Source organism: Sciurus carolinensis, chromosome 12, assembly GCF_902686445.1.
Source record: "Sciurus carolinensis chromosome 12, mSciCar1.2, whole genome shotgun sequence".
NCBI classification, from domain to species: domain Eukaryota; kingdom Metazoa; phylum Chordata; class Mammalia; order Rodentia; family Sciuridae; genus Sciurus; species Sciurus carolinensis.
In genome coordinates, this window is record NC_062224.1 from 48,476,862 (window position 1) to 48,498,051 (window position 21,190).

At 33.4% G+C, this 21,190-nt stretch overlaps 1 protein-coding gene across 4 annotated transcripts in view; it reads left to right on the forward strand.

Moving 5' to 3' along the window:
- Positions 1-21,190, forward strand: part of Mpp7 (MAGUK p55 scaffold protein 7) — a 222,879-nt gene that overhangs the window by 167,637 nt on the left and 34,052 nt on the right. For 2 of the 4 annotated variants that reach the window (XM_047520687.1, XM_047520688.1), the window contains exons 9-14: positions 553-627; positions 824-1,020; positions 1,540-1,604; positions 9,035-9,055; positions 9,157-9,168; positions 10,268-10,309. In XM_047520687.1, coding sequence (XP_047376643.1) covers positions 553-627; positions 824-1,020; positions 1,540-1,604; positions 9,035-9,055; positions 9,157-9,168; positions 10,268-10,309 — 412 coding nt within the window. The remainder of the gene's footprint in view (positions 1-552; positions 628-823; positions 1,021-1,539; positions 1,605-9,034; positions 9,056-9,156; positions 9,169-10,267; positions 10,310-21,190) is intronic. The other 2 variants (XM_047520689.1, XM_047520690.1) reach the window with 1 other exon arrangement.

Genomic DNA, 21,190 nt, shown 5'->3' on the forward strand with positions numbered 1-21,190 from the left:
ACATGTCTTTTCATCTTTTAATGAATCTATTGTATTTGGTATCTTATGAACCAGAATACAATATATTTGAATGTTCATTATTTTCTCTGATGGTCACTGCTGCTAAATGAATCTTGTATTTATAACTGTAGTACTGACAGTAGAGGTATTTTGTCTCCAAACACATGAATGCCAATATGTAAATGTAATAGCCTTTAGAACTTCACATGTACTTTCTTCTGGTTATTTAATATTGTGTTTATTTAAGACACTGTTCATAGTTTGTGTTCTATTTTGAAGTAACTTGACATGGATGATAACATATTCATGGATACCTTAGAAGTACACAGAAAGTAAAAGTGGATTTGGTCGTTAATGTTTTTTAACTTATTTGACAAACTTTAGAGCTTTCTCACATTACTGGAATTTCTACAAAAATAGTTTCCTCAGTTTGGTCTAAGAGTAGTAATCCCAAGCTTGTAAATTTTTAGATGTATTTAGCTTTCTACCTATTTTATCTTATTTTTCCTTGGCAATAGTTTTCTTATGACTCTTTCTTTCATCCAATATCAGGGTCAGTCTCAGGGAGCAATTACATTTAAGATTATACCCAGCATCAAAGAAGAGACACCCTCCAAAGAAGGCAAGGTAATCATTTCTTAAAAATATTTTTGCATGTGGGAAGTAATTTTTTTCTTTTTAATACCTATCCACTTTTTCACCACAAGTTTATTTTCATATTCTAGTGTTTTAGATCCTTTTTTCTTAAAATATACATTGCAAGAATGTAGGCCATTTCACATTTATTTTATATTTATTCTTCTTCAATGAAACTTTCCTCCAGATGTTTATCAAAGCCCTTTTTGACTACGATCCTAATGAGGATAAGGCAATTCCATGTAAGGAAGCTGGGCTTTCTTTCAAAAAGGGAGATATTCTTCAGATTATGAGCCAAGATGATGCAACGTGGTGGCAAGCAAGGCATGAAGGTGATGCCAACCCCAGAGCTGGCTTGATTCCCTCAAAGCATTTCCAGGAAAGGTGAGCTCCTGGCACAGAAATGTGGCCTTTCTTCAACTGACCTTTTGTTCTCTGAAAAATTTCATTCCATCATAGTTGCGATAAAATAAGCTCTAAAACCCTGCCTTAGAATTCATTATCCCTTGGGTTTGGATTTCTGTTTTGTCTAAGTAAGTATGAATAATGACCAAAAATAATATGACAGTACCAGGTCATCGTAAGTTTTTGTTACAAAGCAAATGGAAAACAGCCCATTAATATCCAATAGTATTGAGGTGAAAGGTGGAGAAAAAGCATAGTTGTTTCAGGAACAGGGCAAATAAATAGGGAAAAATTAAAGTACATGGTTTGTTGTTTAACTTGAGGAAATGCATTGTGTTTTCCCCTCCCTAACTTGCAAGGTTGGGTGTGTGTGTGTGTGTGTGTGTGTGTGTGTGTGTGTGTGTGTTTGTGTGTTTTAGGATTTTTAATATTTTGCTGCTGCATTAACTCAGACATATGCTGAAAATTGATAGGCATATTGACCTTTTATTCCTCCAGGAGATTGGCTCTGAGACGACCAGAAATACTAGTTCAGCCCCTGAAAGTTTCCAACAGGAAATCATGTAAGTTTGTTAATAAGAATGCAGAGTAACTAAATCCTGCTGTTTATTTTTGACTATTAAAGCAGGTGCTCATGGAAGAAAACAGGATCATATTATCTTGCAATAGCTTTTGGATTATCATTTCTCAGGAACCAAAGACATAAGAAATCCACAGTAGGAATATTAATGTGAATCTTGTGAAGAAAAGTGTGGTTGAGATGTTTATAATAAACCCATGACTCACTCTTTAAGAAAATAACTCAAAACTACTACTCTCTTTGATTTCCAAATTTAACTATTTTGTAATTGTAACCTAGACTACAGCTCTTCTTTCTCCAAATTCAGGAGATTTGGGTAGGATATTTCCAGATAAGGATTAGTGCAAAATGCCACTATTTTCTTGGGCACAAAAGCATTTGTACCTAAAAACAATTATGCTTCATAATTCCTTTCTTATCCACCTATTGTAAAAATCTGACCTTTGTTCCATCCGATTGAATTTATTAGCAGACTAGATTCCAAGAAAATGAGAGTAAGAAAAAGGATGATGTAGAACTACTGAAAAACATTAAGTTTATTTTTTTTCTTTCATCTTACCCTTTTCTCAGCTTTTTTTTTTTTACTTCCCACCTCCTGCCCTCTCAAGTCTCCAGTTCATAAATTTCAATTTCATCTCCCTAAATGTTTCATGGTTCTGGTTTTCTTTTAATAGTTTAAAAAAAAAGTCCTTTGTTTTAAGCATAGAAATTGTACATTAAAAAGTAAAATGAACAAATAAATGGCCCTGGAATTTTACACCAACATCTGTTTTTAGTATTGTTGCATTTTTCACATCTCCTGTTACTTCTGTCAGTTTGTAGAATCTTAGAGCCCAGGAATCACATGGTACGGGAGCCAGACTACAGTTGAGTATAAATCCCATAGCAAGCAAATACTTTAAGTAGAACACTGATTCAAAAGCCTGCTTGTTCTCACTACATTAAATCTGTGTGGAAGGAAAAAAAAATTGCCATAATACATGTAGCATTCTAAGACATTAGAAGGCTTAAAATTTAATGTTGTGTTGTTTCTAAGCATGGCAACTTTTCTTTGGCAACTCCCTGCTGAAAGGAAGGTTGAGACATCTACCTGACTGGCTCTTTAAGGGAGCATTAGATCAGAAGTGTACCCATATTTAATGTGTTTGGTACTTAGGGGTAAACATGTATCACTGAAAAATGAGGAAAATATGACTACTTAAATCTGAATGCAGACTCAACTTCGTTTGAATCATAACAACTTAGAATTTATGATTTAATATAATTATGAATTTTGTTATTTAAAATTTTAAATAGATGTATGTGTTTTTTTGTTTTTTGTTTTTTTTGCAAAACTATATATAAAAAGGTGATTGGCTTTTCAATAGCTCTCCCAAATTTGATTTGGTATAGATGTGTGTGAATTTGAACATGAGGGGAGTGTGTGTGTGTGTATATGTGTGTGTGTGTGTGTGTATATGTGTGTGTGTGTATGTATGTATGGGTGTATGTGGAAGCATTAATTGTAATAAAGTTTTTTGGTCTGTTGATTTGCAGAATTTCTTTTTGGTGTTAATACTTTAGTGTTTAGATCTGAGAAGTATTTTTTTTTTTTTTTGGCTTTTTTCTTTTTCTTTTTTTGCCTCTTGAATGCCATTTAGAAATGTTTCTTGATCTTCCTCCCCCCCCCCATGTCTCTTTTTTCTTTTAAACTAGGTATTGATCCATTAAAGATGTATTATTTGTACTCATATGTAGGTGTTACATATTTTCAAGTAAATTTAGCCAAGATTATCCAAATAAATCTTCAGAGTATGGCAAATATGGCCTTGTTCAGAGACAGTATGTTTGTGTGAAGATTATAGAAGGTTAGTTCTTTATTCTGAAAGAAATGAAATTCTGTTTAATTTTTCTTTGAAAATTGTTTCATAAAGTTAAAGTCTGTTCATAAGTCATTGTGTTGGTTTTGAACATTCTTAGTGGCATTTAAAAGCATTTTAACCTGTGGATTTGGTAGTGATTCTTTAAATTTAGCTGTATCTTTTAAAGGTCATCTGACTCACTGCTTCTTAGAGTCAACATTTGGTGCTCAGATTTTGGAATAAGAAGTTCATGTTACCATACCCTTTGCTAAATTATAATCTATAAGGAAAGTTAAAGTTGATCCAACATAATTTTTATGATTTTTGGATATTAATTCATGACGCAGGTTTTAAGGAAAGCTTCTGATAGTGTTAAATTAAATGCTAAATTTCTGAAAGAATAATTCATGTTTGTGTTGAAACTTTATAAAAAACTATAGTGATGAAAATTTTCCACACTTACTTTTACAAGTGCCTTTAAAACCTAGGAAGATATTGTAAGCATTGGGTCTGGAATAATGAACTTAGTCATGTAATAATATGTGTCAAATTTTGTCATTGTGTGATTGCTTATATTGGTATGATTTTACTCTGTATTTGATTCGTAAGTGTATCACCATACCGAAGTTTCCATGGAGAAAAAAATTTCATGGAAGATGACTCTGGAAATATGGAGGTTCAGTTAATATCAATATAGAAAGCAAAAAAGGAATGGCAAATCCTAATCCTGTCATCTTTGCAGTTATATTTGTGCTACAACTCTGGTTCCTGACTCCAAGGTAAATAAAGTCAGGAGACATGATAATAGTAACCTCTTTACGTGTTGAAACTAGCATCATTATGCAAAACTCTCAGTGTAGGTGCATTCATCTTTATAGCTTGGTTTTTATCCCCCCTTAAGAATCTTGGGGTGGGAGGGGTGGGGGGGAAGGGAAAAAAAAATAATAAATCAAACATCATTGCCCTATGTAAACGTATGATTACACAAATGGTATGCCTTGACTCCATGTACAAATAGAGAAACAACATGTATCCCATTTGTATACAATAATAATAAAAAATAAATTAAAAAAAAAAACAAAAAAAGGAAGAATTTTGCCGAATATTCAAAAAAAAAAAAAAAAAGAATGTTGGTTTATTGAATACATATCCAGAAAATAGACTTCTCAAACAAAATAATTTGCTTACTAAAATTAAACATCCCTAAAACTGAAAACATGGACTCTTAAAATGAAAATATTTTTAAATCTTAGAAGTTTAATATGGGGACTCATCTCCTTTTCCCCCCTCTTCTGCTTTTTGGAGGAATTGCCTACCCAACAACAACAAAAAAAATGTAATAGAACTTTCGTTTCCTTCCTCTTATCATCTAATGATAGGTAGCTGTCCGCCTAATGGATTTGTATCAGTAACAGAGACAAAAGAGCGGACCTAGATGTCTGATAGATTTTCTTTGATATGATGAACTTTGGATTATTACATAAAAGAGGGAGCTTAAGTGTTCTGGAAATAAGTATAGGTGAATCTTATGTCTCAAGTCACATACAAGAGTATTTTTTTAAAATGAAAACTTGGCAGCTTACATTTCTGTGTCAAAATAATTTAATTATTTTTGTAGTTCAGTTGCATTTATAAGGCATATGATATCACCTGACCTAAAAAAATGAATTTATTTGAAATATTGTTTGTTCCTTTTCTATTGAAATCTAAGTATGTGAATTAAGAATTGTCTTCCTAATTGCATTAACACTGACTTCAGTAGGATGTAATTTGTATTTAAATGCAGTATAAATGATCTTCAGGAAGGGTGGAGAAATAGCTCTTTGTTATATAGTGTATTTTAGAGTAGAATATTCAAGTATGATTTTTATTTTCAGCACTTAATTTCCTTTTTTAGTTTTCAAAGTATAAATACCTGAACATTTCTAATACGATAGTTTAAATAATACTAACTTGTAATCTTTTAGAAAATAGTCTTGTAAAATTCTTGTCATAAAAGAATCAAAAATACATGATTTTTGACATTTTAAAGCTTAGAACTTAAAACCAAAATTTTAGAATTTGTTTCAATCAATTTCAATTATCAATGTGGATAAAAAGAAAATATTTAACTGCAGACTTAGGATGTCCATTCAAACGGGGTGTAACCTTCCTTCAAAGACAAGCACACTGCGAAAGGCAGATCAGAATATCCAAGGAAAGAATTTAAACACTGAAATAATGAATTTCCTCTACATGGTCCCAGTATCTTAGAAGACCACACATGTAAGAATAATACATGACAGGAACTCAACAGGTTGTTGTAATAAAGCCCTTCAAGTTGAGTACATTCTTTCCTTCTGGCATACTCAATAATGTTTATTCAGTGTTTTCACACATAAAGTTAATTCAGAAACAAATAGATTGCTTATGTTGTGAAAATTAGGTTTGTATGTATAAACTTTGTCAAATGTTTTCTTAAGGTCAATGGGATTTTCAGTAAACAGAAACACATGGAGTTTTTAAAAATTCTTGAAAGTATTTCCCTCTATGGATTAGTCAACTTTCTGTTATCTTAACAAATACCTGAGATAATCCACTTATAGAAGAATAGGTTTACTTTGGCTCACAGTTGTGGGGGTCCCAGTCCATGAATGATGGGGCTTCATTGTTTTTGAGCCTGTGACTAGGCAGCACATTGGGGTGGGAGCATACAGTAGAACAAAGCTGCTCCTTGGGTCCCACAGTCCTTTAAGAGCATGCCTTCAGTGACTGGAAGATCTCCCACTAGGCACCACCTCTTAAAAACTTCCACCACTTGCCAATAGTGCCAAACTGTGACAAATGGACCTATGTGACAAATGTAACAAATAGTGCCTAATGCCTCTAACACATGGACCTTTGGGAGACATTCCAGATCCAAATTATACTGTTCTAATATTTACTGATAACATTTGAAAGACTCAAAGTTCAGGGTTTGTGTAGAAATAGGTGCAAATGAACTAGGTTGTAAATTTCACATCCTATTACTTCTTCCATCATCATATGGATGAGGTATTATTATTGCCTGCTAGTCTCAGTAAACTGTCTTCTCTTTGTATATCTGATGGTGTTGCTTCCAAAACACTCTCAGTAGATTCTTCTAGCTTGATGGGTTCTAAACCATTTCATCTCTTGGATTTTGTCCTGGGGACTCAGTGCCATGCAGGTAGGAAAGAGATGGTTAATAGTTCAAGAATCTGGTCTGTGGACATGGATTATTGCAGAATTTTAGGGGAGATTGTAGTAGGTGAGGGTAAAGGGAACATAAAAAAGCAGATTTGTGTCTTGCCCATGTGAATAATACCACAGCAGTGTAGACTTAAGATTGTTCCACTTCTCAAGAGTGTCGGAAGTGTCCTACTCAGAGTTATATCCAGTGGAATGACCAATTGCAGAGCTCATCCCATACTCCCCATGAGAGCCTTTCTAATCCATTCACTGAAACAGTAAATGTAGCTTTCTCCCCCATTTTTTGTTTGTTTGTTTTATGGTACCAGGGATTAAACCCAGGGGCACTTTACCACTGAACCACATCCCCAGCCCATTTTATTTTTTATTTTGTAACAGTGTCTTCTAAGTTGCTTAGGTCTCACTAAGTTGCGGAGAATAACACTGAACTTGTGATTCTCCTGCCTCAACCTGCCAAGCCACTGGGATTACAGGCATGTGCCACAGTGCCTGGCTTAAATTTATCTCTTAATGTGCTTTTTGGCCCCTTCTGTGGTTCTCTTTCCTCTCCTGTGCCTCAGTGCTGGAATTTAGTGTATAGTGGACTCCTGATAACACTGGGAACAGGAGCCAGCCCTCCCTAGGCTCTTGTCAAGAGAAACACTCTTGGGATGTTGACGCTGTAGGAGATAATGGGAATAGACAGGAGACTTGGAAAAAAACACCATGTCCTTACTTCCCTCCTCATTTTATTCTTTAGCCCAGCTCTTGATTAATCATAAAATTATTTTAGCATGATAATATGGCATTGTAATTAGACACTCACAAGTCTGGAATCAGATTGGATCCATATCCTCCATTTGCCACTTAACAAGTGTTGTCCCATCTATAAAAAGGGGGTAATAGTACTGGCCCTATATAGTTGTTGGATAAATAAATAACTATGCATTTAATATACCTTAAAATAGTTCCTTGAACGCAGTAAAAACTGTGTGGTTAGCTCTCTTCTGTGATCAACTCTTCATATATATTTCTTCCTTTTTCTAACTTGCTAATTCTTAGAGAATCTGTTCCTTTGCTTTTCTCACTGGATGTCTGTTAAGCATGAACTGCTACTGGATATATGTGTGCTAAAATATATCATTCCCTTCCTCAAGAATAGTATGGGAAATATTCTTTTGCAAATTTATGCAGCATATTCATGACATTTTATTAGAACATGAAATATACATATATGTAATATAGAGTTTATTTTTATGGTATATTGGTATTGGCATTTTAATTTTTTATTTTTGTTGGCATGGCTTTTATCATCTGATTACCATGACATTGAGTCTTTAATCAAGGGTGCAATACTCAATTTATCCTAATATTCCTGTCAAAAATGTAGACATTGTTTAACAATTCACTTTTGTAGCAGAGTATAAGAGATTTTGTGATGATCAGTCGTAATTAACCACTCATTATTTCCATCATGCCTAGATGTGTCTGGCAGGGTTAACCCATATCACATAGTTTGCTCTTTGTTTTCTGATGATTTGTTTTAGATGCACGTGACATTTTGGAGCTACAAGGAAATATGCATAAATAAACTCACAGTATGGGTAACTCATAAAATGAGCCTGAGTACTAATGGTTTGCTTATCATATTGCTAATACTTGTCAAGTAGAACCAGCGAAGACTAATGTGTATTTGAAAAATAAAAATATAATGGTATATACACTTTGCCCAAAACATCTTCTCTGACTGCCATTCTGTAGTTGGGGAGCAAGTGAGCAGAGATGTGTTCTTACCACTCCTATTTGCTCTATGTGGTCATGTTGTAAAATATGTTTGACCTTAACTCATGGTTAGGTTTGGTTTTTGGATGTTACTAGAACTTTTTTCACCCTTTACTAAAATTTAGTCTCATCAGATTTAACTATCCTATTAGTAATCTAAGAACTACAAGACTTTCTTTTTTAAAATACTTTTTATCTGATATATAGACAATGAAAATAAAGGGTTCCACCTGACTCATTTGATGTGTATAGTAAATGGATTATTGTCAGGATATTTAGACATTTCAAGGGCAAAATTTATTGTTTCTAAAATTCTTCTTTTTTATCATGAAATTTCTTCAAATGTCTTAAATATTGACTTGTAAAGAAAAACCAATTTATGAAAATAAATCAAGTTTCCTTATTCAAGTTATCATTTTGAAAAATTGCTGGGGATTTTTTTCTAGTTATTTCCCCTTTTGGTTGTTACATGAAGGCTTTGTGTTTTTTACTAAAGTGTGAAAGTAGACTAAGTTTATACTGCAGTCCAAAGTCTAATTGTTAACTAATAATTTTGAAACATTTAAATACTTGTGTTTTTTTCCCCCTTGGCTTTTCTAAGATGAGGAAGCAGTTGAGTGTGGTAGGTGTAGTTTGTTTTTTTCTTGGATGCTACATCTTTCTACTTTAATTGTGTTTTCTGCTCATTTAACCATACTTTCTCATTTTCTTTGTGCTTCTCAGAGGAAATTAAAGGTACATGTATGAAAGTTTCCCTGAATAGTCTAGTAATAGTACTTAGTGGTCCTAAGTATAGGATTAAAGCAAATATATCAAGCAGTTTATGAAAGAGAACTCTCTTGTACATCCAAACTTCCATCTTGACATTTCAGTACCAAAAGTCATGGTTGTACGTTGTTTTGGAAAGAAATGTATTTTGCATTTGTTTGTTTATTTATTTATTTATTTTTGCTTCATGTAGAAGAAATACAGAATGTAATCTCAAATAGCACATTATGTATGTATCTCTGTCAGTAGTCTTGAAGGTGAATAAAGAAAGTATTCATACACACTGATGTATGTTCAGTGTATTTAAATATATTGACAGACTTATTTTGATTAGGGATATAGAGACCATCTTCTCAACTTTATTATCATTAGTAGTAGTACCAGTAGTAGTTGTAGTTTTGGATTGAGCCCAGGCCTCACATATGCTAGGCAAGTACTCTACCTCTGAACCATATCTCCAGTCTGTGTTAATCTAGGGGTGTATTTATTTGACTATTACAGACTGAAATCTTAAGTACTTAAGTACTTCACTGCATAGCACATTATTTACTTTCAAATATTTTTATATATTTTAAACAAATAAAAATGGAAATATTATTCCTTTATTTCTTTCCAACATGGAATTAGTACCTGTCAATAGAAAGAATGTATTTTAATCTTAACTTTTTTATCTAATCCAATGAGCCAAAATAAGTGCTGTACTTTACATATTGTCCAAGAGCCTGATTTACAAAAATAAATATTCTGTGGGCATCAAATGCTGTAGTTTTCTTAACTGTAAAAGCAGAAACATTTCAGACAAGTCTTTTATAATAATTTTCTTGGACCTGCGTCAAGGAACCTCTGAAAAAGGTTGGAAAAAAAATTTGCATGATATTTCAAAACATGAAAACTTAAATATAAAACAAAATGTTTTATGTTTAAGAGTGGCATTGTGAGGGCTGTTCTATGCTGTGCTTTACATGATTGTTTTGAGTAATTTATTTTTTTGCATCTGTGGCTGGGCTTCTAACTGTTCTGCTTTATTTCTTGGCTTTTGTTCTGTATGCTTTTACACTCCATCCAGAGGATGCTGAATATGCTGGTAACAACAGTGGAACATATATAGGTGAGCAATTGGTCATGGAAGAGGATTTATTTCTTTTCATTGCTTTCTTCAAAATCATATTATTATTTATCTTAAATGAGCATATTTGCAATAGCACGCTCTGATATTAGTGGGGTAGCATGAACCTTTGTATTAAACAGGCTCAGTGGGCTGAACACAAAGGAGTTCATAATGTGCTTTAGTTCCTACTCAGGAAGCTTTCCAGACACCCTAGCTTGGAAAAGCATCATATACATTTTGAAAGAGGTTGAAAATGCATCCCATTGGTGCTGCCATTCTATTCAAGTAACAATATCTGTACTTTTTAAATGATCTAATTAACTGATTTATTTAAAACTTCTAAAAAACGTTTTCTTCTAAAATAATTTCTTGGTTTTATTTTGTTATGATTTGCTATTCCCATAATGACCATAAATAACCATTGGCTGAACCCCATATATAATTGAATCTTAACATTAACTTTGTAATATGTATTGGAAGGAGAAATTTTTTGTTTGGAGATTTCAAGGAATACTATGAACAGTGGCAAAGATATCTAGAAATCATTAGGGCATCAAATTATCATCATCTGCATTTCATTTCCAATCTCTCACATTTTAGTCATGTTCAGGCATGTTCAGAAGTTCTCTACTTTCATTACTGAGAGGTAGTAGTGTAGAAACACAGTTTTAGAGATGAACTGCTTCAGCAACCTTAATATTAACATTTTTACACATGATGATACTATCTCCTGGTTATTAAAGAAATGATCTAGGTATTGTACACTGTTTTTAAAATATATTGTCTCCAGTACTCTGAAGTTTGTAGTATTATATCTATTTTACAAAAATGAAAATAAGGCCCATAAAGTTTACAGTATTTACCCAAGAACTAGAAAATAGTAAATGATGCATCCTGAATTCATATCCACATTTGTATTGAAATACCCAACCTGTTATCTTTTACAATATGCTTCCCTCTGGATTTTCGTTTTGTGAAACAAACCAGAAACCCTGTGCAGAAATATGAAATATTCCATTTTGTAGTTTAGAGAAAATTTAAGAGGGAATTAAATGATCATTAATTTTTTTACTTGTTTCAGAAAAATACAGTGTGCTAGATCATCTGTGTGTTAACACCTCCCCTTCCATCTGCCAAATCTTTTAACAGTCTCAAACGCCAAGAATTTATTCCCATGATTCCATGATCAGCTGCTGTTCTTCTGGTGTGGTTCAACTTGGGGTTCTTTGCAGTCTCGTGGGTTGGTTGGGGCCTGGTTGGTTTGGGGAGTCAGCTGGGTGAACTTGCTTGTTTCACGTGCTTTCACCCTGCAGTAAACTCTGCTTGCGCAGGAGTCTCAGAGTCTGGAGAGCAGCAAGAAAAAGCGGTCTCCAGTCTGTGAGTGCTTTTGAAACCTCTGCCTGAATCATGTCTTCTAATGTCCCCTTGGCCAAAATCAGTTTCCTAGGCAAGTCAAAGTTGGTGTGGAAGACTCCCTGAGAGCTTGGATACTGGAAGGTGTGATAAGAGCAGGTATTACTGCATGCTTCTGCTGATCTCAAAAATACAGACAGCGGTACCTATTCTCCCTGCTTTAAGGTCTTAAGCTCAGTAAATTAGACAGTGAGGACATATACTTCCAGTGGATCCCTGTGACACAAAGTGTCACGTGACTATAAAATGCTGATTCCAGAGGAAGAGGATCCACCCAACTGAGGCAGTCAGAGCCTTAATTCTCAAGAGATGACATTACAGCTGGCACCAAAGGTCAAATAGAATTCTAGTTAGCAGCAGGGGATAAAAATGGAAGCAGCATAGGAAGAGGTAAATGTTGCAGAGCACAGGGCCTATTTAAGTTTGGGTGATATGTAGATAATAAGGTTGAAAATTTAGTTTGATTACTTGACATTGTGATATCTTAAACATCAAACTAAGTAATTTACACATTTATGGAAGTTTTGCCTGATTTTTATATTCAACATATTTCTTTTTTATTGTTGCTGTATAATAATACATAATAGTGGGATTCATTATGCCATATTCTTATATATATATATATATACACAACATAATTTGATCACTTTCCCTGGTACCTTTTTTCCCTCCCTTCTTTCTGACCCAATTGCTCTATTCTACTGATCCCCCTTCTGTTATTATTATTTATTTTATTTAGTACACTGTAATTACATATAAAAGCAGGATTAATTGTGGTATATCTGTAAATGGACATAATATAATTTGGTAGATTCCCCAGTATTTCCCTGTGCCCTTCCCTCCTCTAAACTTCTGAGTCCCCTTCTCTACTCTATTGGTCTTCCTTCTGTTTCCATGAGATCCCCTCCTTTAAAAAATAAATTCCTTGTTTTCCCCACCACCATCCTCTATGTATAAGAGAAAACATTTGACTCTACTTTCTGATTCTTTAGCATGATGTTCTCCAGATCCATCCACTTGCCAGTAAATGACATTAATATCATTCTTATTTAAGGCTGAATAAAACTCCATTTTATTCAGATATCAGATTTTCTTTATCCATTCATCTTTTGAAGAACACTTAGGCTGGTTCCATAACTGGCTCTTGTGAATTATGCTACTATAAGCATTGATATCAGCATTGTTCTTTGTATAAAATTGTATCCAAAGAATAAAATATGGGTTTTTACTCTGAGTCTCTTTTAGCATTTAGAAGTTTTTTTAAAATGAAGTTTTTTAAAATCTGTAGGTTTCAATTCAAAAGTAAAGAGATGGTCAACAATATGGATTTCTTTACAGAGTATGTAGAAAATGATATGCAATTAGATCTGTTAACTTGGAGTCACTGATAACATCTGAGAAACAATGGGAGTCAAATTGCAAGGAGTAAAAGGAGTAACAGTTGACAGTGAAAGATAGCAATTGAGTTCAAGGCAGCTTTTATAGTTGAGGATAGGAATATTTTAGTGAGTAAAGATATATGGTTACCTTTGTAGGCAGAGATGATGGAGCCTATGGTAGGATTGAATATCTGAGATAGGAAATAATTGCTAGAACAAGCCCAGGACTAGATTGGGTGGAATTAAGAGTTTGCTAGATGAAAGAATTTAGCATTAGCTGGTGAAATTAAGCATGAAAATATCCCATGACCTAGAAAAATTATTTCCTTGGAAAAAGCAGAGTTTTGTACCTCCAAGAGACAATTCTCCATCATGAGAATATCATGAATCATATAATAACTCATATCAAGCTGGTGGCTCACAGACAATTCACAGACTGTGTATAGACAAACATATATTTTTGGTTAGACCTGCAAAATGAACAATTTTATTAAAAAAATTTAGAGCTCCTTTGACAAAAGAGAAGATTTGACCACACTAGGCCTTTGCATCCCGACATCATTAATTGGCTCGAGGTGAGTTATGACTGACTGCTTAAATGGGACATAGGCTCTCTAGTTCAACACAATCCCTTCCACTCCTCATTATCTTGCCAATTTTGACAGGATATTAGTTAACATTCTCCTATTTTATGTGCACTTGCATCTGTAGTTTCAACTGTGGAGACATAAAAGTAACCCAAGAGGATTTCAGAAAGACAACTTATTTTTCAAGGACTGAATGTTGTATAGATATATTACCATTGGTAATATGCACCTGAAGATTTTTCTACATATCTGACTTAGGATTTTGAATTTGCAAGCCCTGATTATGGAGTACAGCCATTCACTGCTCTTCTCTGGCAAAGGGAAAAATTCAGCCAGTGGAGTGTAATGTGTGTGCATGTGTTAGTCAACTTCCTTCACAGTAGCAAATAACTGAGATAATAAATTTAATAGGAGATAAGGTTTATTTAGCATCAGTGTTGGAGATTCTCAGTCCACAAACAATTGTCCCTGTCACTTTTGGGCCTGTAGCAGCACATCATGGCAGCCACACATGGTAAAACCATTCACCTAATGACCAAGAGAGAATAAAGTAGAGACCAGAATCCCACAGTCCTCTTTGAGGGTGTGACCTAAATGTCCTAACTTTCTCCCACTAAACCCCATCTCTTAAATTTTCTACCACTTCCCAATAGCACCACTCTGGGGAACAAAGCTTTAACAGTGGTCCTTTAGGAGATGTTATAGACCCAAACTCCAGTATGCATTTTGATATAATTTCTTCCTGGTCTAAATACTTGCTATAACATGCAGCAAGAGACTACAAGGGTTATGCGCATAGAAGTTTCTTTAGATACCACTGAGATAAGAGACTCTAGGAAAACACCTGAGAATAGGAATATACAATAAAAGAGTTCTGTTTAAAAGAGAATGTGTTATTCCATAGTGATACAATAGTGTATACAAACAGTTGTTTCTGGAGAAAAAAAAAGATTATTCATTTGAGGAAACACTTCAAGTGACCACAGATTTGAAGTTAGTTCTTTTGTAGATTAAACAAGTTTGGTGATCATCTCTTTGTTTTATTTCATCTTATTAATAGTCCTTTGTTATAAATGATTGAACAGATCCACTGTGTTGTGGATTTCTGTTTTTTTTTTCCCCAAGAGCAAAATTATTAAAATACCTACAGATTCTATATGTTTTAAAAAGAAGTCTCATAAGCAGCATGCTAACATAAGTGACAAAACTTTTTTTGATGGTAGAAGTATGTATTTAACAAACACCTTAAAGTGTGCTGTGGTTTAGCGCAATGTGACTGTTTAGTAGTTTTTCTTCTTTTTCCTTTACTGATCATGTCTTTGCCTCTTTTTCTTGCTGAGTTCTTTTATCAGTTCACGTTAATTTAGTGAGCCTTTTCTGTAGTTTGACTATTAACTCTTCCTCTGTTGCTTACATTTTCTCATGCTTTATTTTACCTTTTTCTCTGCCAGATTTTGCATATAAATATTTTACTTTAACATAGCCAAGTCTGGCAATTATTTCCTTTTTGTCTTCTGAATTTTCATTTATATTCTCCACAACAAAATTATTTAGAATAATTTAAAATTTTATATATTTTTAAATGTCTTTATTAGTGCATTATAGTTATACAGAGGTTAGGGTTCATTTTGGCATAATCATGTACTTCAGTCTTATCCAAATACTGTATGCATTAGATATAAATTGCTGTTCTGTTGGTGGAAAGCCAATAGAATGTCAGAAATTTCATATGGCTGTATATAATAAGTTGTTTGAAAAGTCAAATGATGGGGCAGGGGGTGATGGGGCTAGTGTTGTGGCTCAGTGGTAGAGCACTTGCCTAGCTTGTGTGAGGTCCTGGGTTCGATCCTTAGCACTGCATATAAATAAATGAATAAAATAAAGTTCTATCAACATCTAAAAAATTTTTTTAAATAAGTCAAATAGTACCACAAATCTGCGAACTAAAGACAGGAGCCCCTACCTTCTTCTTCCCCAGTTCCATGTCCTCTCTCAAGAGAAGTCTCTTTAGCTTTGGTTGGCAGTTTCTTCTGCTATTTACAGAATACAAGTTTCTCACAATGCTATTTCTGTATTTTTTTTTTAAAGCATTTCATTGAGTGCCTGTTATGTTTTAGACACTGTTCTGGGCACAGAGTTTCAACAGGGATCAAAGCAAACATCCTTCTTTCCTAGCACTTCCATATTTGGAATAGGGGTGGATACTAAATAAACAGGGGTGTATAACTAAATAAATTATATAATCCATTAATTGGGAGTAGGGGTGGATAACTAAATAAATTATATAATCCATTGGATAGTAATAAGTCCTAAGAAGAAAAGTAAGGCAGGAATGGAATGGCGAAGGAACTTTCAAATTTTAATAGTTGAACAAGGTCTCCCTGAAAAGGTCATGTTTGAGCAAAAACCTGAATGGAACCTTGCAGGAAATAAGCATGCCAAATAGCACAACAACCATGCTCAACACCCCTGAGGCAGAATGCCTGCTGCACCTGAGGGTCCGTAAGGAGATCAGTGTGACCAGAGCAGCATGAACAAGAGGGAATTGAGGTGCTTGAGGCAACACATGGTTATGGTGAGGAGGGGCAGGTACTTTATCTTTTACTCTGTGAGAAACAGTAAATAACTGAAGAGTTCAAAGCATCAGAACATGACCTGACTTGAGTGTTTAAGGCTCACACAGACTGATCTGTTGAGAATGTGCTGGAAGAGAGCAAGGACAAGAGCAGGAAGCTACTATAGTAAGTCCAGCAAGAAATGATTGTCCCCTTGAACTAGGTTATCATCAGTGGAGGTAGTGAGATGGTGTCAGATTCTGGACAAATTTGGAAGATAGAACTAACAAAATTTTTAGACACTTCCAGAATGATATCAGCCAAATTGTATTGTTATATTGTGCGCATGTACAAACATATACTATATTGCATCAATAAAAAATGGAAAAAATTTACATATTGGAGACTCAAGGATGAGTGTATGGTATGTGGAGACTTACGAACTGCTAAGAATGGAGTTACTATTTACTGAGATGGGAAAGACTGGAGGAATGGACTTGAGGTGAGGGAAATTTAGGTTTTCTGATTAGAATATTGGGTTGGAAACATTCAGATAGAATTGAAGCTGAATGGAATCACCAGGGGAGTGAATATAGATAGAAACAAGGAAAGAACCTCAAATAGGAAGAAAACCAGGAGTGTCATTTTCTGGGACCTAAGAAAAGGTAGTTTCAAGGAGGAAGAAGTGATACAGCTGAGAGGTCAAACAAGATAAGGATGAGAACTGACCATGCGGAAGTTGTTGGTGACCTTAATGAAATCATTGATAGTAACTTGGTTGAATTCAAAGGCATTTGCAAAAATCCAGCACTTTCATAATAAAAAGAAACTAAGAATGGAAGGGAACTTCCTCAACCTGACAAAGCATATCTGAAGGTGGTCTTCTGGTAGAATTGCTTCTAGTCGGGGAGGTCTTTGTTCTATTAAGACCATCAACTGAGTGGGTCCACCCACACTATGGACAGTACTCTTCTATACCCAATCCCATCTTTTAATGCTACTCTCAATCAAGAAACAGAAACATCCAAAATAATGTTGACCAAATAAATATCTGGGTACTGTGGTCCAACCAATATGACATATAAAATTGACCATCACTTGATCCTACAATATTTTAAAAAATATATCTATCATAATTGTTGCACTGAAGAAAAAATTTTTCTTTGGAGATGTGATATGTTTTATGTAACAGATGTTTTTTCTCATAATTTAAATGGTGTAATTCAATAAGGTGGAATGAACTTGTAATATTTTAGTCATTCACCATGTAGCATATAAAGGAGCCTAGTATTCTGGGATAGAAACATCAAGTCCCAACAGATAATACCACTTTCCAAATACATGGTAATAACACTAGTTTTAAAGAACATGTGTATCAATCCTTGGCACATGGCGCTTTTATCTGGTTCTAGGGTAGCTCTGGAAAATAACCAAGGGAGTTTCTAGAAATTCAGCCTTCTCATGAGACCTTTAGCAAGGATTACTTCAAAGAATTTCTGAGACTCTGGCTTATTTTAGGACCTTACCCTTGGCTTATTCACTTCTGTGCCTTGTATTTACCAAAGAAGAAGAAAAAATAGACATGACCTACCTTACAGACAGAATGTCCTTGAACCAAAAATGGAACTGTCTAGAATCTATTTGTTAGAGCCATTGACTGAAGTGGATCTAAATCAAGCTCATTGATTTAGACATCTGATTATTTTTATTTTATCTAAATATTATAAAATCAAGCACAAAACAGCATATATAAATAGCCCTTGACCTGATGACCAGTGACATTTTTGAAAAATAAATTTCACATCAACATGATCTAAGTTGACATTTTAAAAGAAGTGATATTACAGTAGTCCAAGATTCAAATGTCGATTTTCATAGGAGTTGTAGTTTAAAAGCATTAAGTTTCACTAATGTGGAAGTACTTCTCTGTAGTGAGATTCTTATTGATATGTAATATAGCTCATCTCTTAGAGGTCAAGGTTTGTTTATTGGAAGGAAGGAAAAAGCTCAGTGACTGAACAATGTAAGTAATATTTAGTCTGCATACAATTTTGAAATATGAAGGTAAATAAGGAAATATACTATGTGAATTGCAGAAAGTTATATTTTTTGAAAATGATACTTTTTAAAGTTTAATCTCTGCAAGTCAAGAGCTGCCTATATATAAAACAATTGTCATTCATAGATTGATTAGTTGTAAATGTGTTTATATACTGCATATGTGTATATGAATTATTAGGATTAAATCCATGTTCCCCTATAACATTTTGTAAATTTTACTTAGCTTCGATGCATGGTGTGGAAGTTGTGTATTTTTGGTCTATGCACATGGTTTTGCTTACAAAGTGTAACTGCTTCATGTAGTTGAATAGTTGACTTTAAAGATTCCCTCTTCTTTTTATTACTACAGAACAAAATAGTCCATATGAAGAGTCACTAGGTTTTTTAACATTGGTAGGAATTACACAATATTTTCTTCTGGTTAATTCATTATAGAAAACTTGTTCTAATCAGTTCACAAGCATTGCAAATCAAGTATCTGTTTTCTGATGTTCTCTCTTGCAAATGGTTTCCTGAAAAGTGAATTTTTCTCCGCTCCTATCTTTGCTAGAGCACGTCATGCATTCCTCTAAAACAGGAACAGTTTTGCAACTGATTGATGTTCAGACTGTTGGTTCTATTTACCCAAAGTTTCAGTATAAAGTTAAATAAAAACAAAAATTTTCATTTGCTGTTATTTTTTTTAAAGATTAATATTTACCCATGCTCTACTTGTGCATTTTTTTCTAATCCTTTTTCTGTTTGTCCTCATTCTCCTGTATTTAAACACTATTGATCCTCAATAAGTTACAATGCTGGTTTTATAAATCTACTAAAAACTCCCATTTACTACATCATCAAGTCATTTAGTAAAGATTGTTGGGTACATAAGCACAGCTATGTCAGAATGTACTGCCTTAATATTTTAAATATTAAATTATTTTACAAAAACCATTCAGAGACATTCTTTTAAACGTTGTACAGATTTTCTTGAATTAAAACAATATGCATAATCTAACATATCTGAAATACTACTTGAAAATATATACTTTTTTTCCTGACAGAAAGAAGTTGTTCCTGCTTGGAGAATTTGAATTTTCAACCTAAAAAACATACTAAAATTTTAAGCCCATTTTTTTCCTCTGTTCAGAATTATTATTTTTATATGGAGTTTTATGTGTACATACTGTATTTTCTTGTGATTTTTAAATTGTAAATAAGAACTCATTTCTTTATGAGATGGCTATCAGAAAATTAAATTCTCATACAACTTCTCTATTTTTTAAGGTGGTCCTTTGATGTGCCCCTTGTTAAAAAAAAAAAATGGTCTGTGGTATCAGGAAAACTTTTTTTGTAAGAATATGTAATTTTTCCCTTGGAGACTGCAAATTGGTATTAGTTTCTATGGTTCTATCAGGTACTTTTGAGTTTGTTTTTATTTTTAGTCTGAGATGAGCTGAGCAACTTCGAATCTATAATATTCCAGAGTTGAATTTTTAAATTTGTTCAAAAGCCCTCTGCTCCTTTTCATACAAAATTAGCATGTGTGTGACTGGTTAATAAGATGTTGGTGCTGTTCATGTTTCTTTGATGATTTTTTTTTAACATTGATGATGAATATAAAAACTGACGTAATCAAAAGTATTTGTATCATATGTTATAACCACGCAAATACATCTGCCAATACTGCTTTTCATTTGTTTGATTTTTCACATATGAACTCTTGGTTTTTGTGTTTTCTTTTCCAATTATAAAATCATACAAAATTGAAAATAAAATAATTGCCATGGCCTTCCCAACCTGACACAACCATTGTTTTCTTTCAATTTATTTTTTCTATATTTCTTTATTCATAACAATTTTCATATTTATAAAAAAGTAAAACACAGAAAACAAGTATGATTATTGTATTCTGTCCAGTTTTTTCCATTTTTATTATACTTAATACATTTCTATGGTGTTGTATAGTTTTCTTACTATAATTTTTAATGACTTTAACCCTAGTTCTTTAAAGTATTTCATGTTTTAATTAAGCATTTCAATACTTCTGCATATTTTGGCTTCTTCAAGTTTTTTTAAACTATTACTGCTAACATTTAAAATTATAAAGTAGGTGTAATTTTATCTACAATATTGAAGCTTATTAACAACTGATTCTTAAGATTAATATGTAAGAATTATGAGTGTTAAGAATTAAGATTAATACTCCTTTTATGGGTGTGTTACACAAATTCAGTGTAATGAATCAGTTTTGAAAATAACCAAGTCACACTGCCCAGTTACTTTTTTATTTGAGAAAAATGTGAAAGTCAAATCAGACATTAGAATACTTGCAAAAAAAAAATCTTATAGTTATGGTCCTATGTTGTGAAAACTCCTTAAACTACAAGTATTGGAGGATAATTGTGTCCCCTAGTAGATTGGGGAGCTTCATGAGGTGGGACACAGTCTTACATATTCTTTGTAATTTAGACACCATCTGAATATAGAGGAATATAAGAAGTACTTAACTGTATTTAGAAGCTGCCTTTTCCCCCAGGGGGAAAAAAAAAAAGGTTATATATTTTAATTCCTAAATTACACTTCTATGTCTCTTTGATAAAATTTCCCCATAAATTATTTTATAAAATCACAGAAGGCTTATCATTTTTTTGTTAGACATCTGTGTATGTAAAGTGGCATTTCAAACATTTTTCTTTACTTCATCATTTACTACTTAAAGCAAAGCCTTGGCAAGCATTTTTTTTTATACTAAAAGGTCTACTTAGACACGCGGATTATTATATCTACTTCATAGGGTTGCTGTGAGAACTAAATAAATCCACATAGAACTAGATAAATTAATCCACATAATGTTCTTCAAGCAGAGCTTATCATCTAGCAAGTTCTCAATAAATATTAGTGACT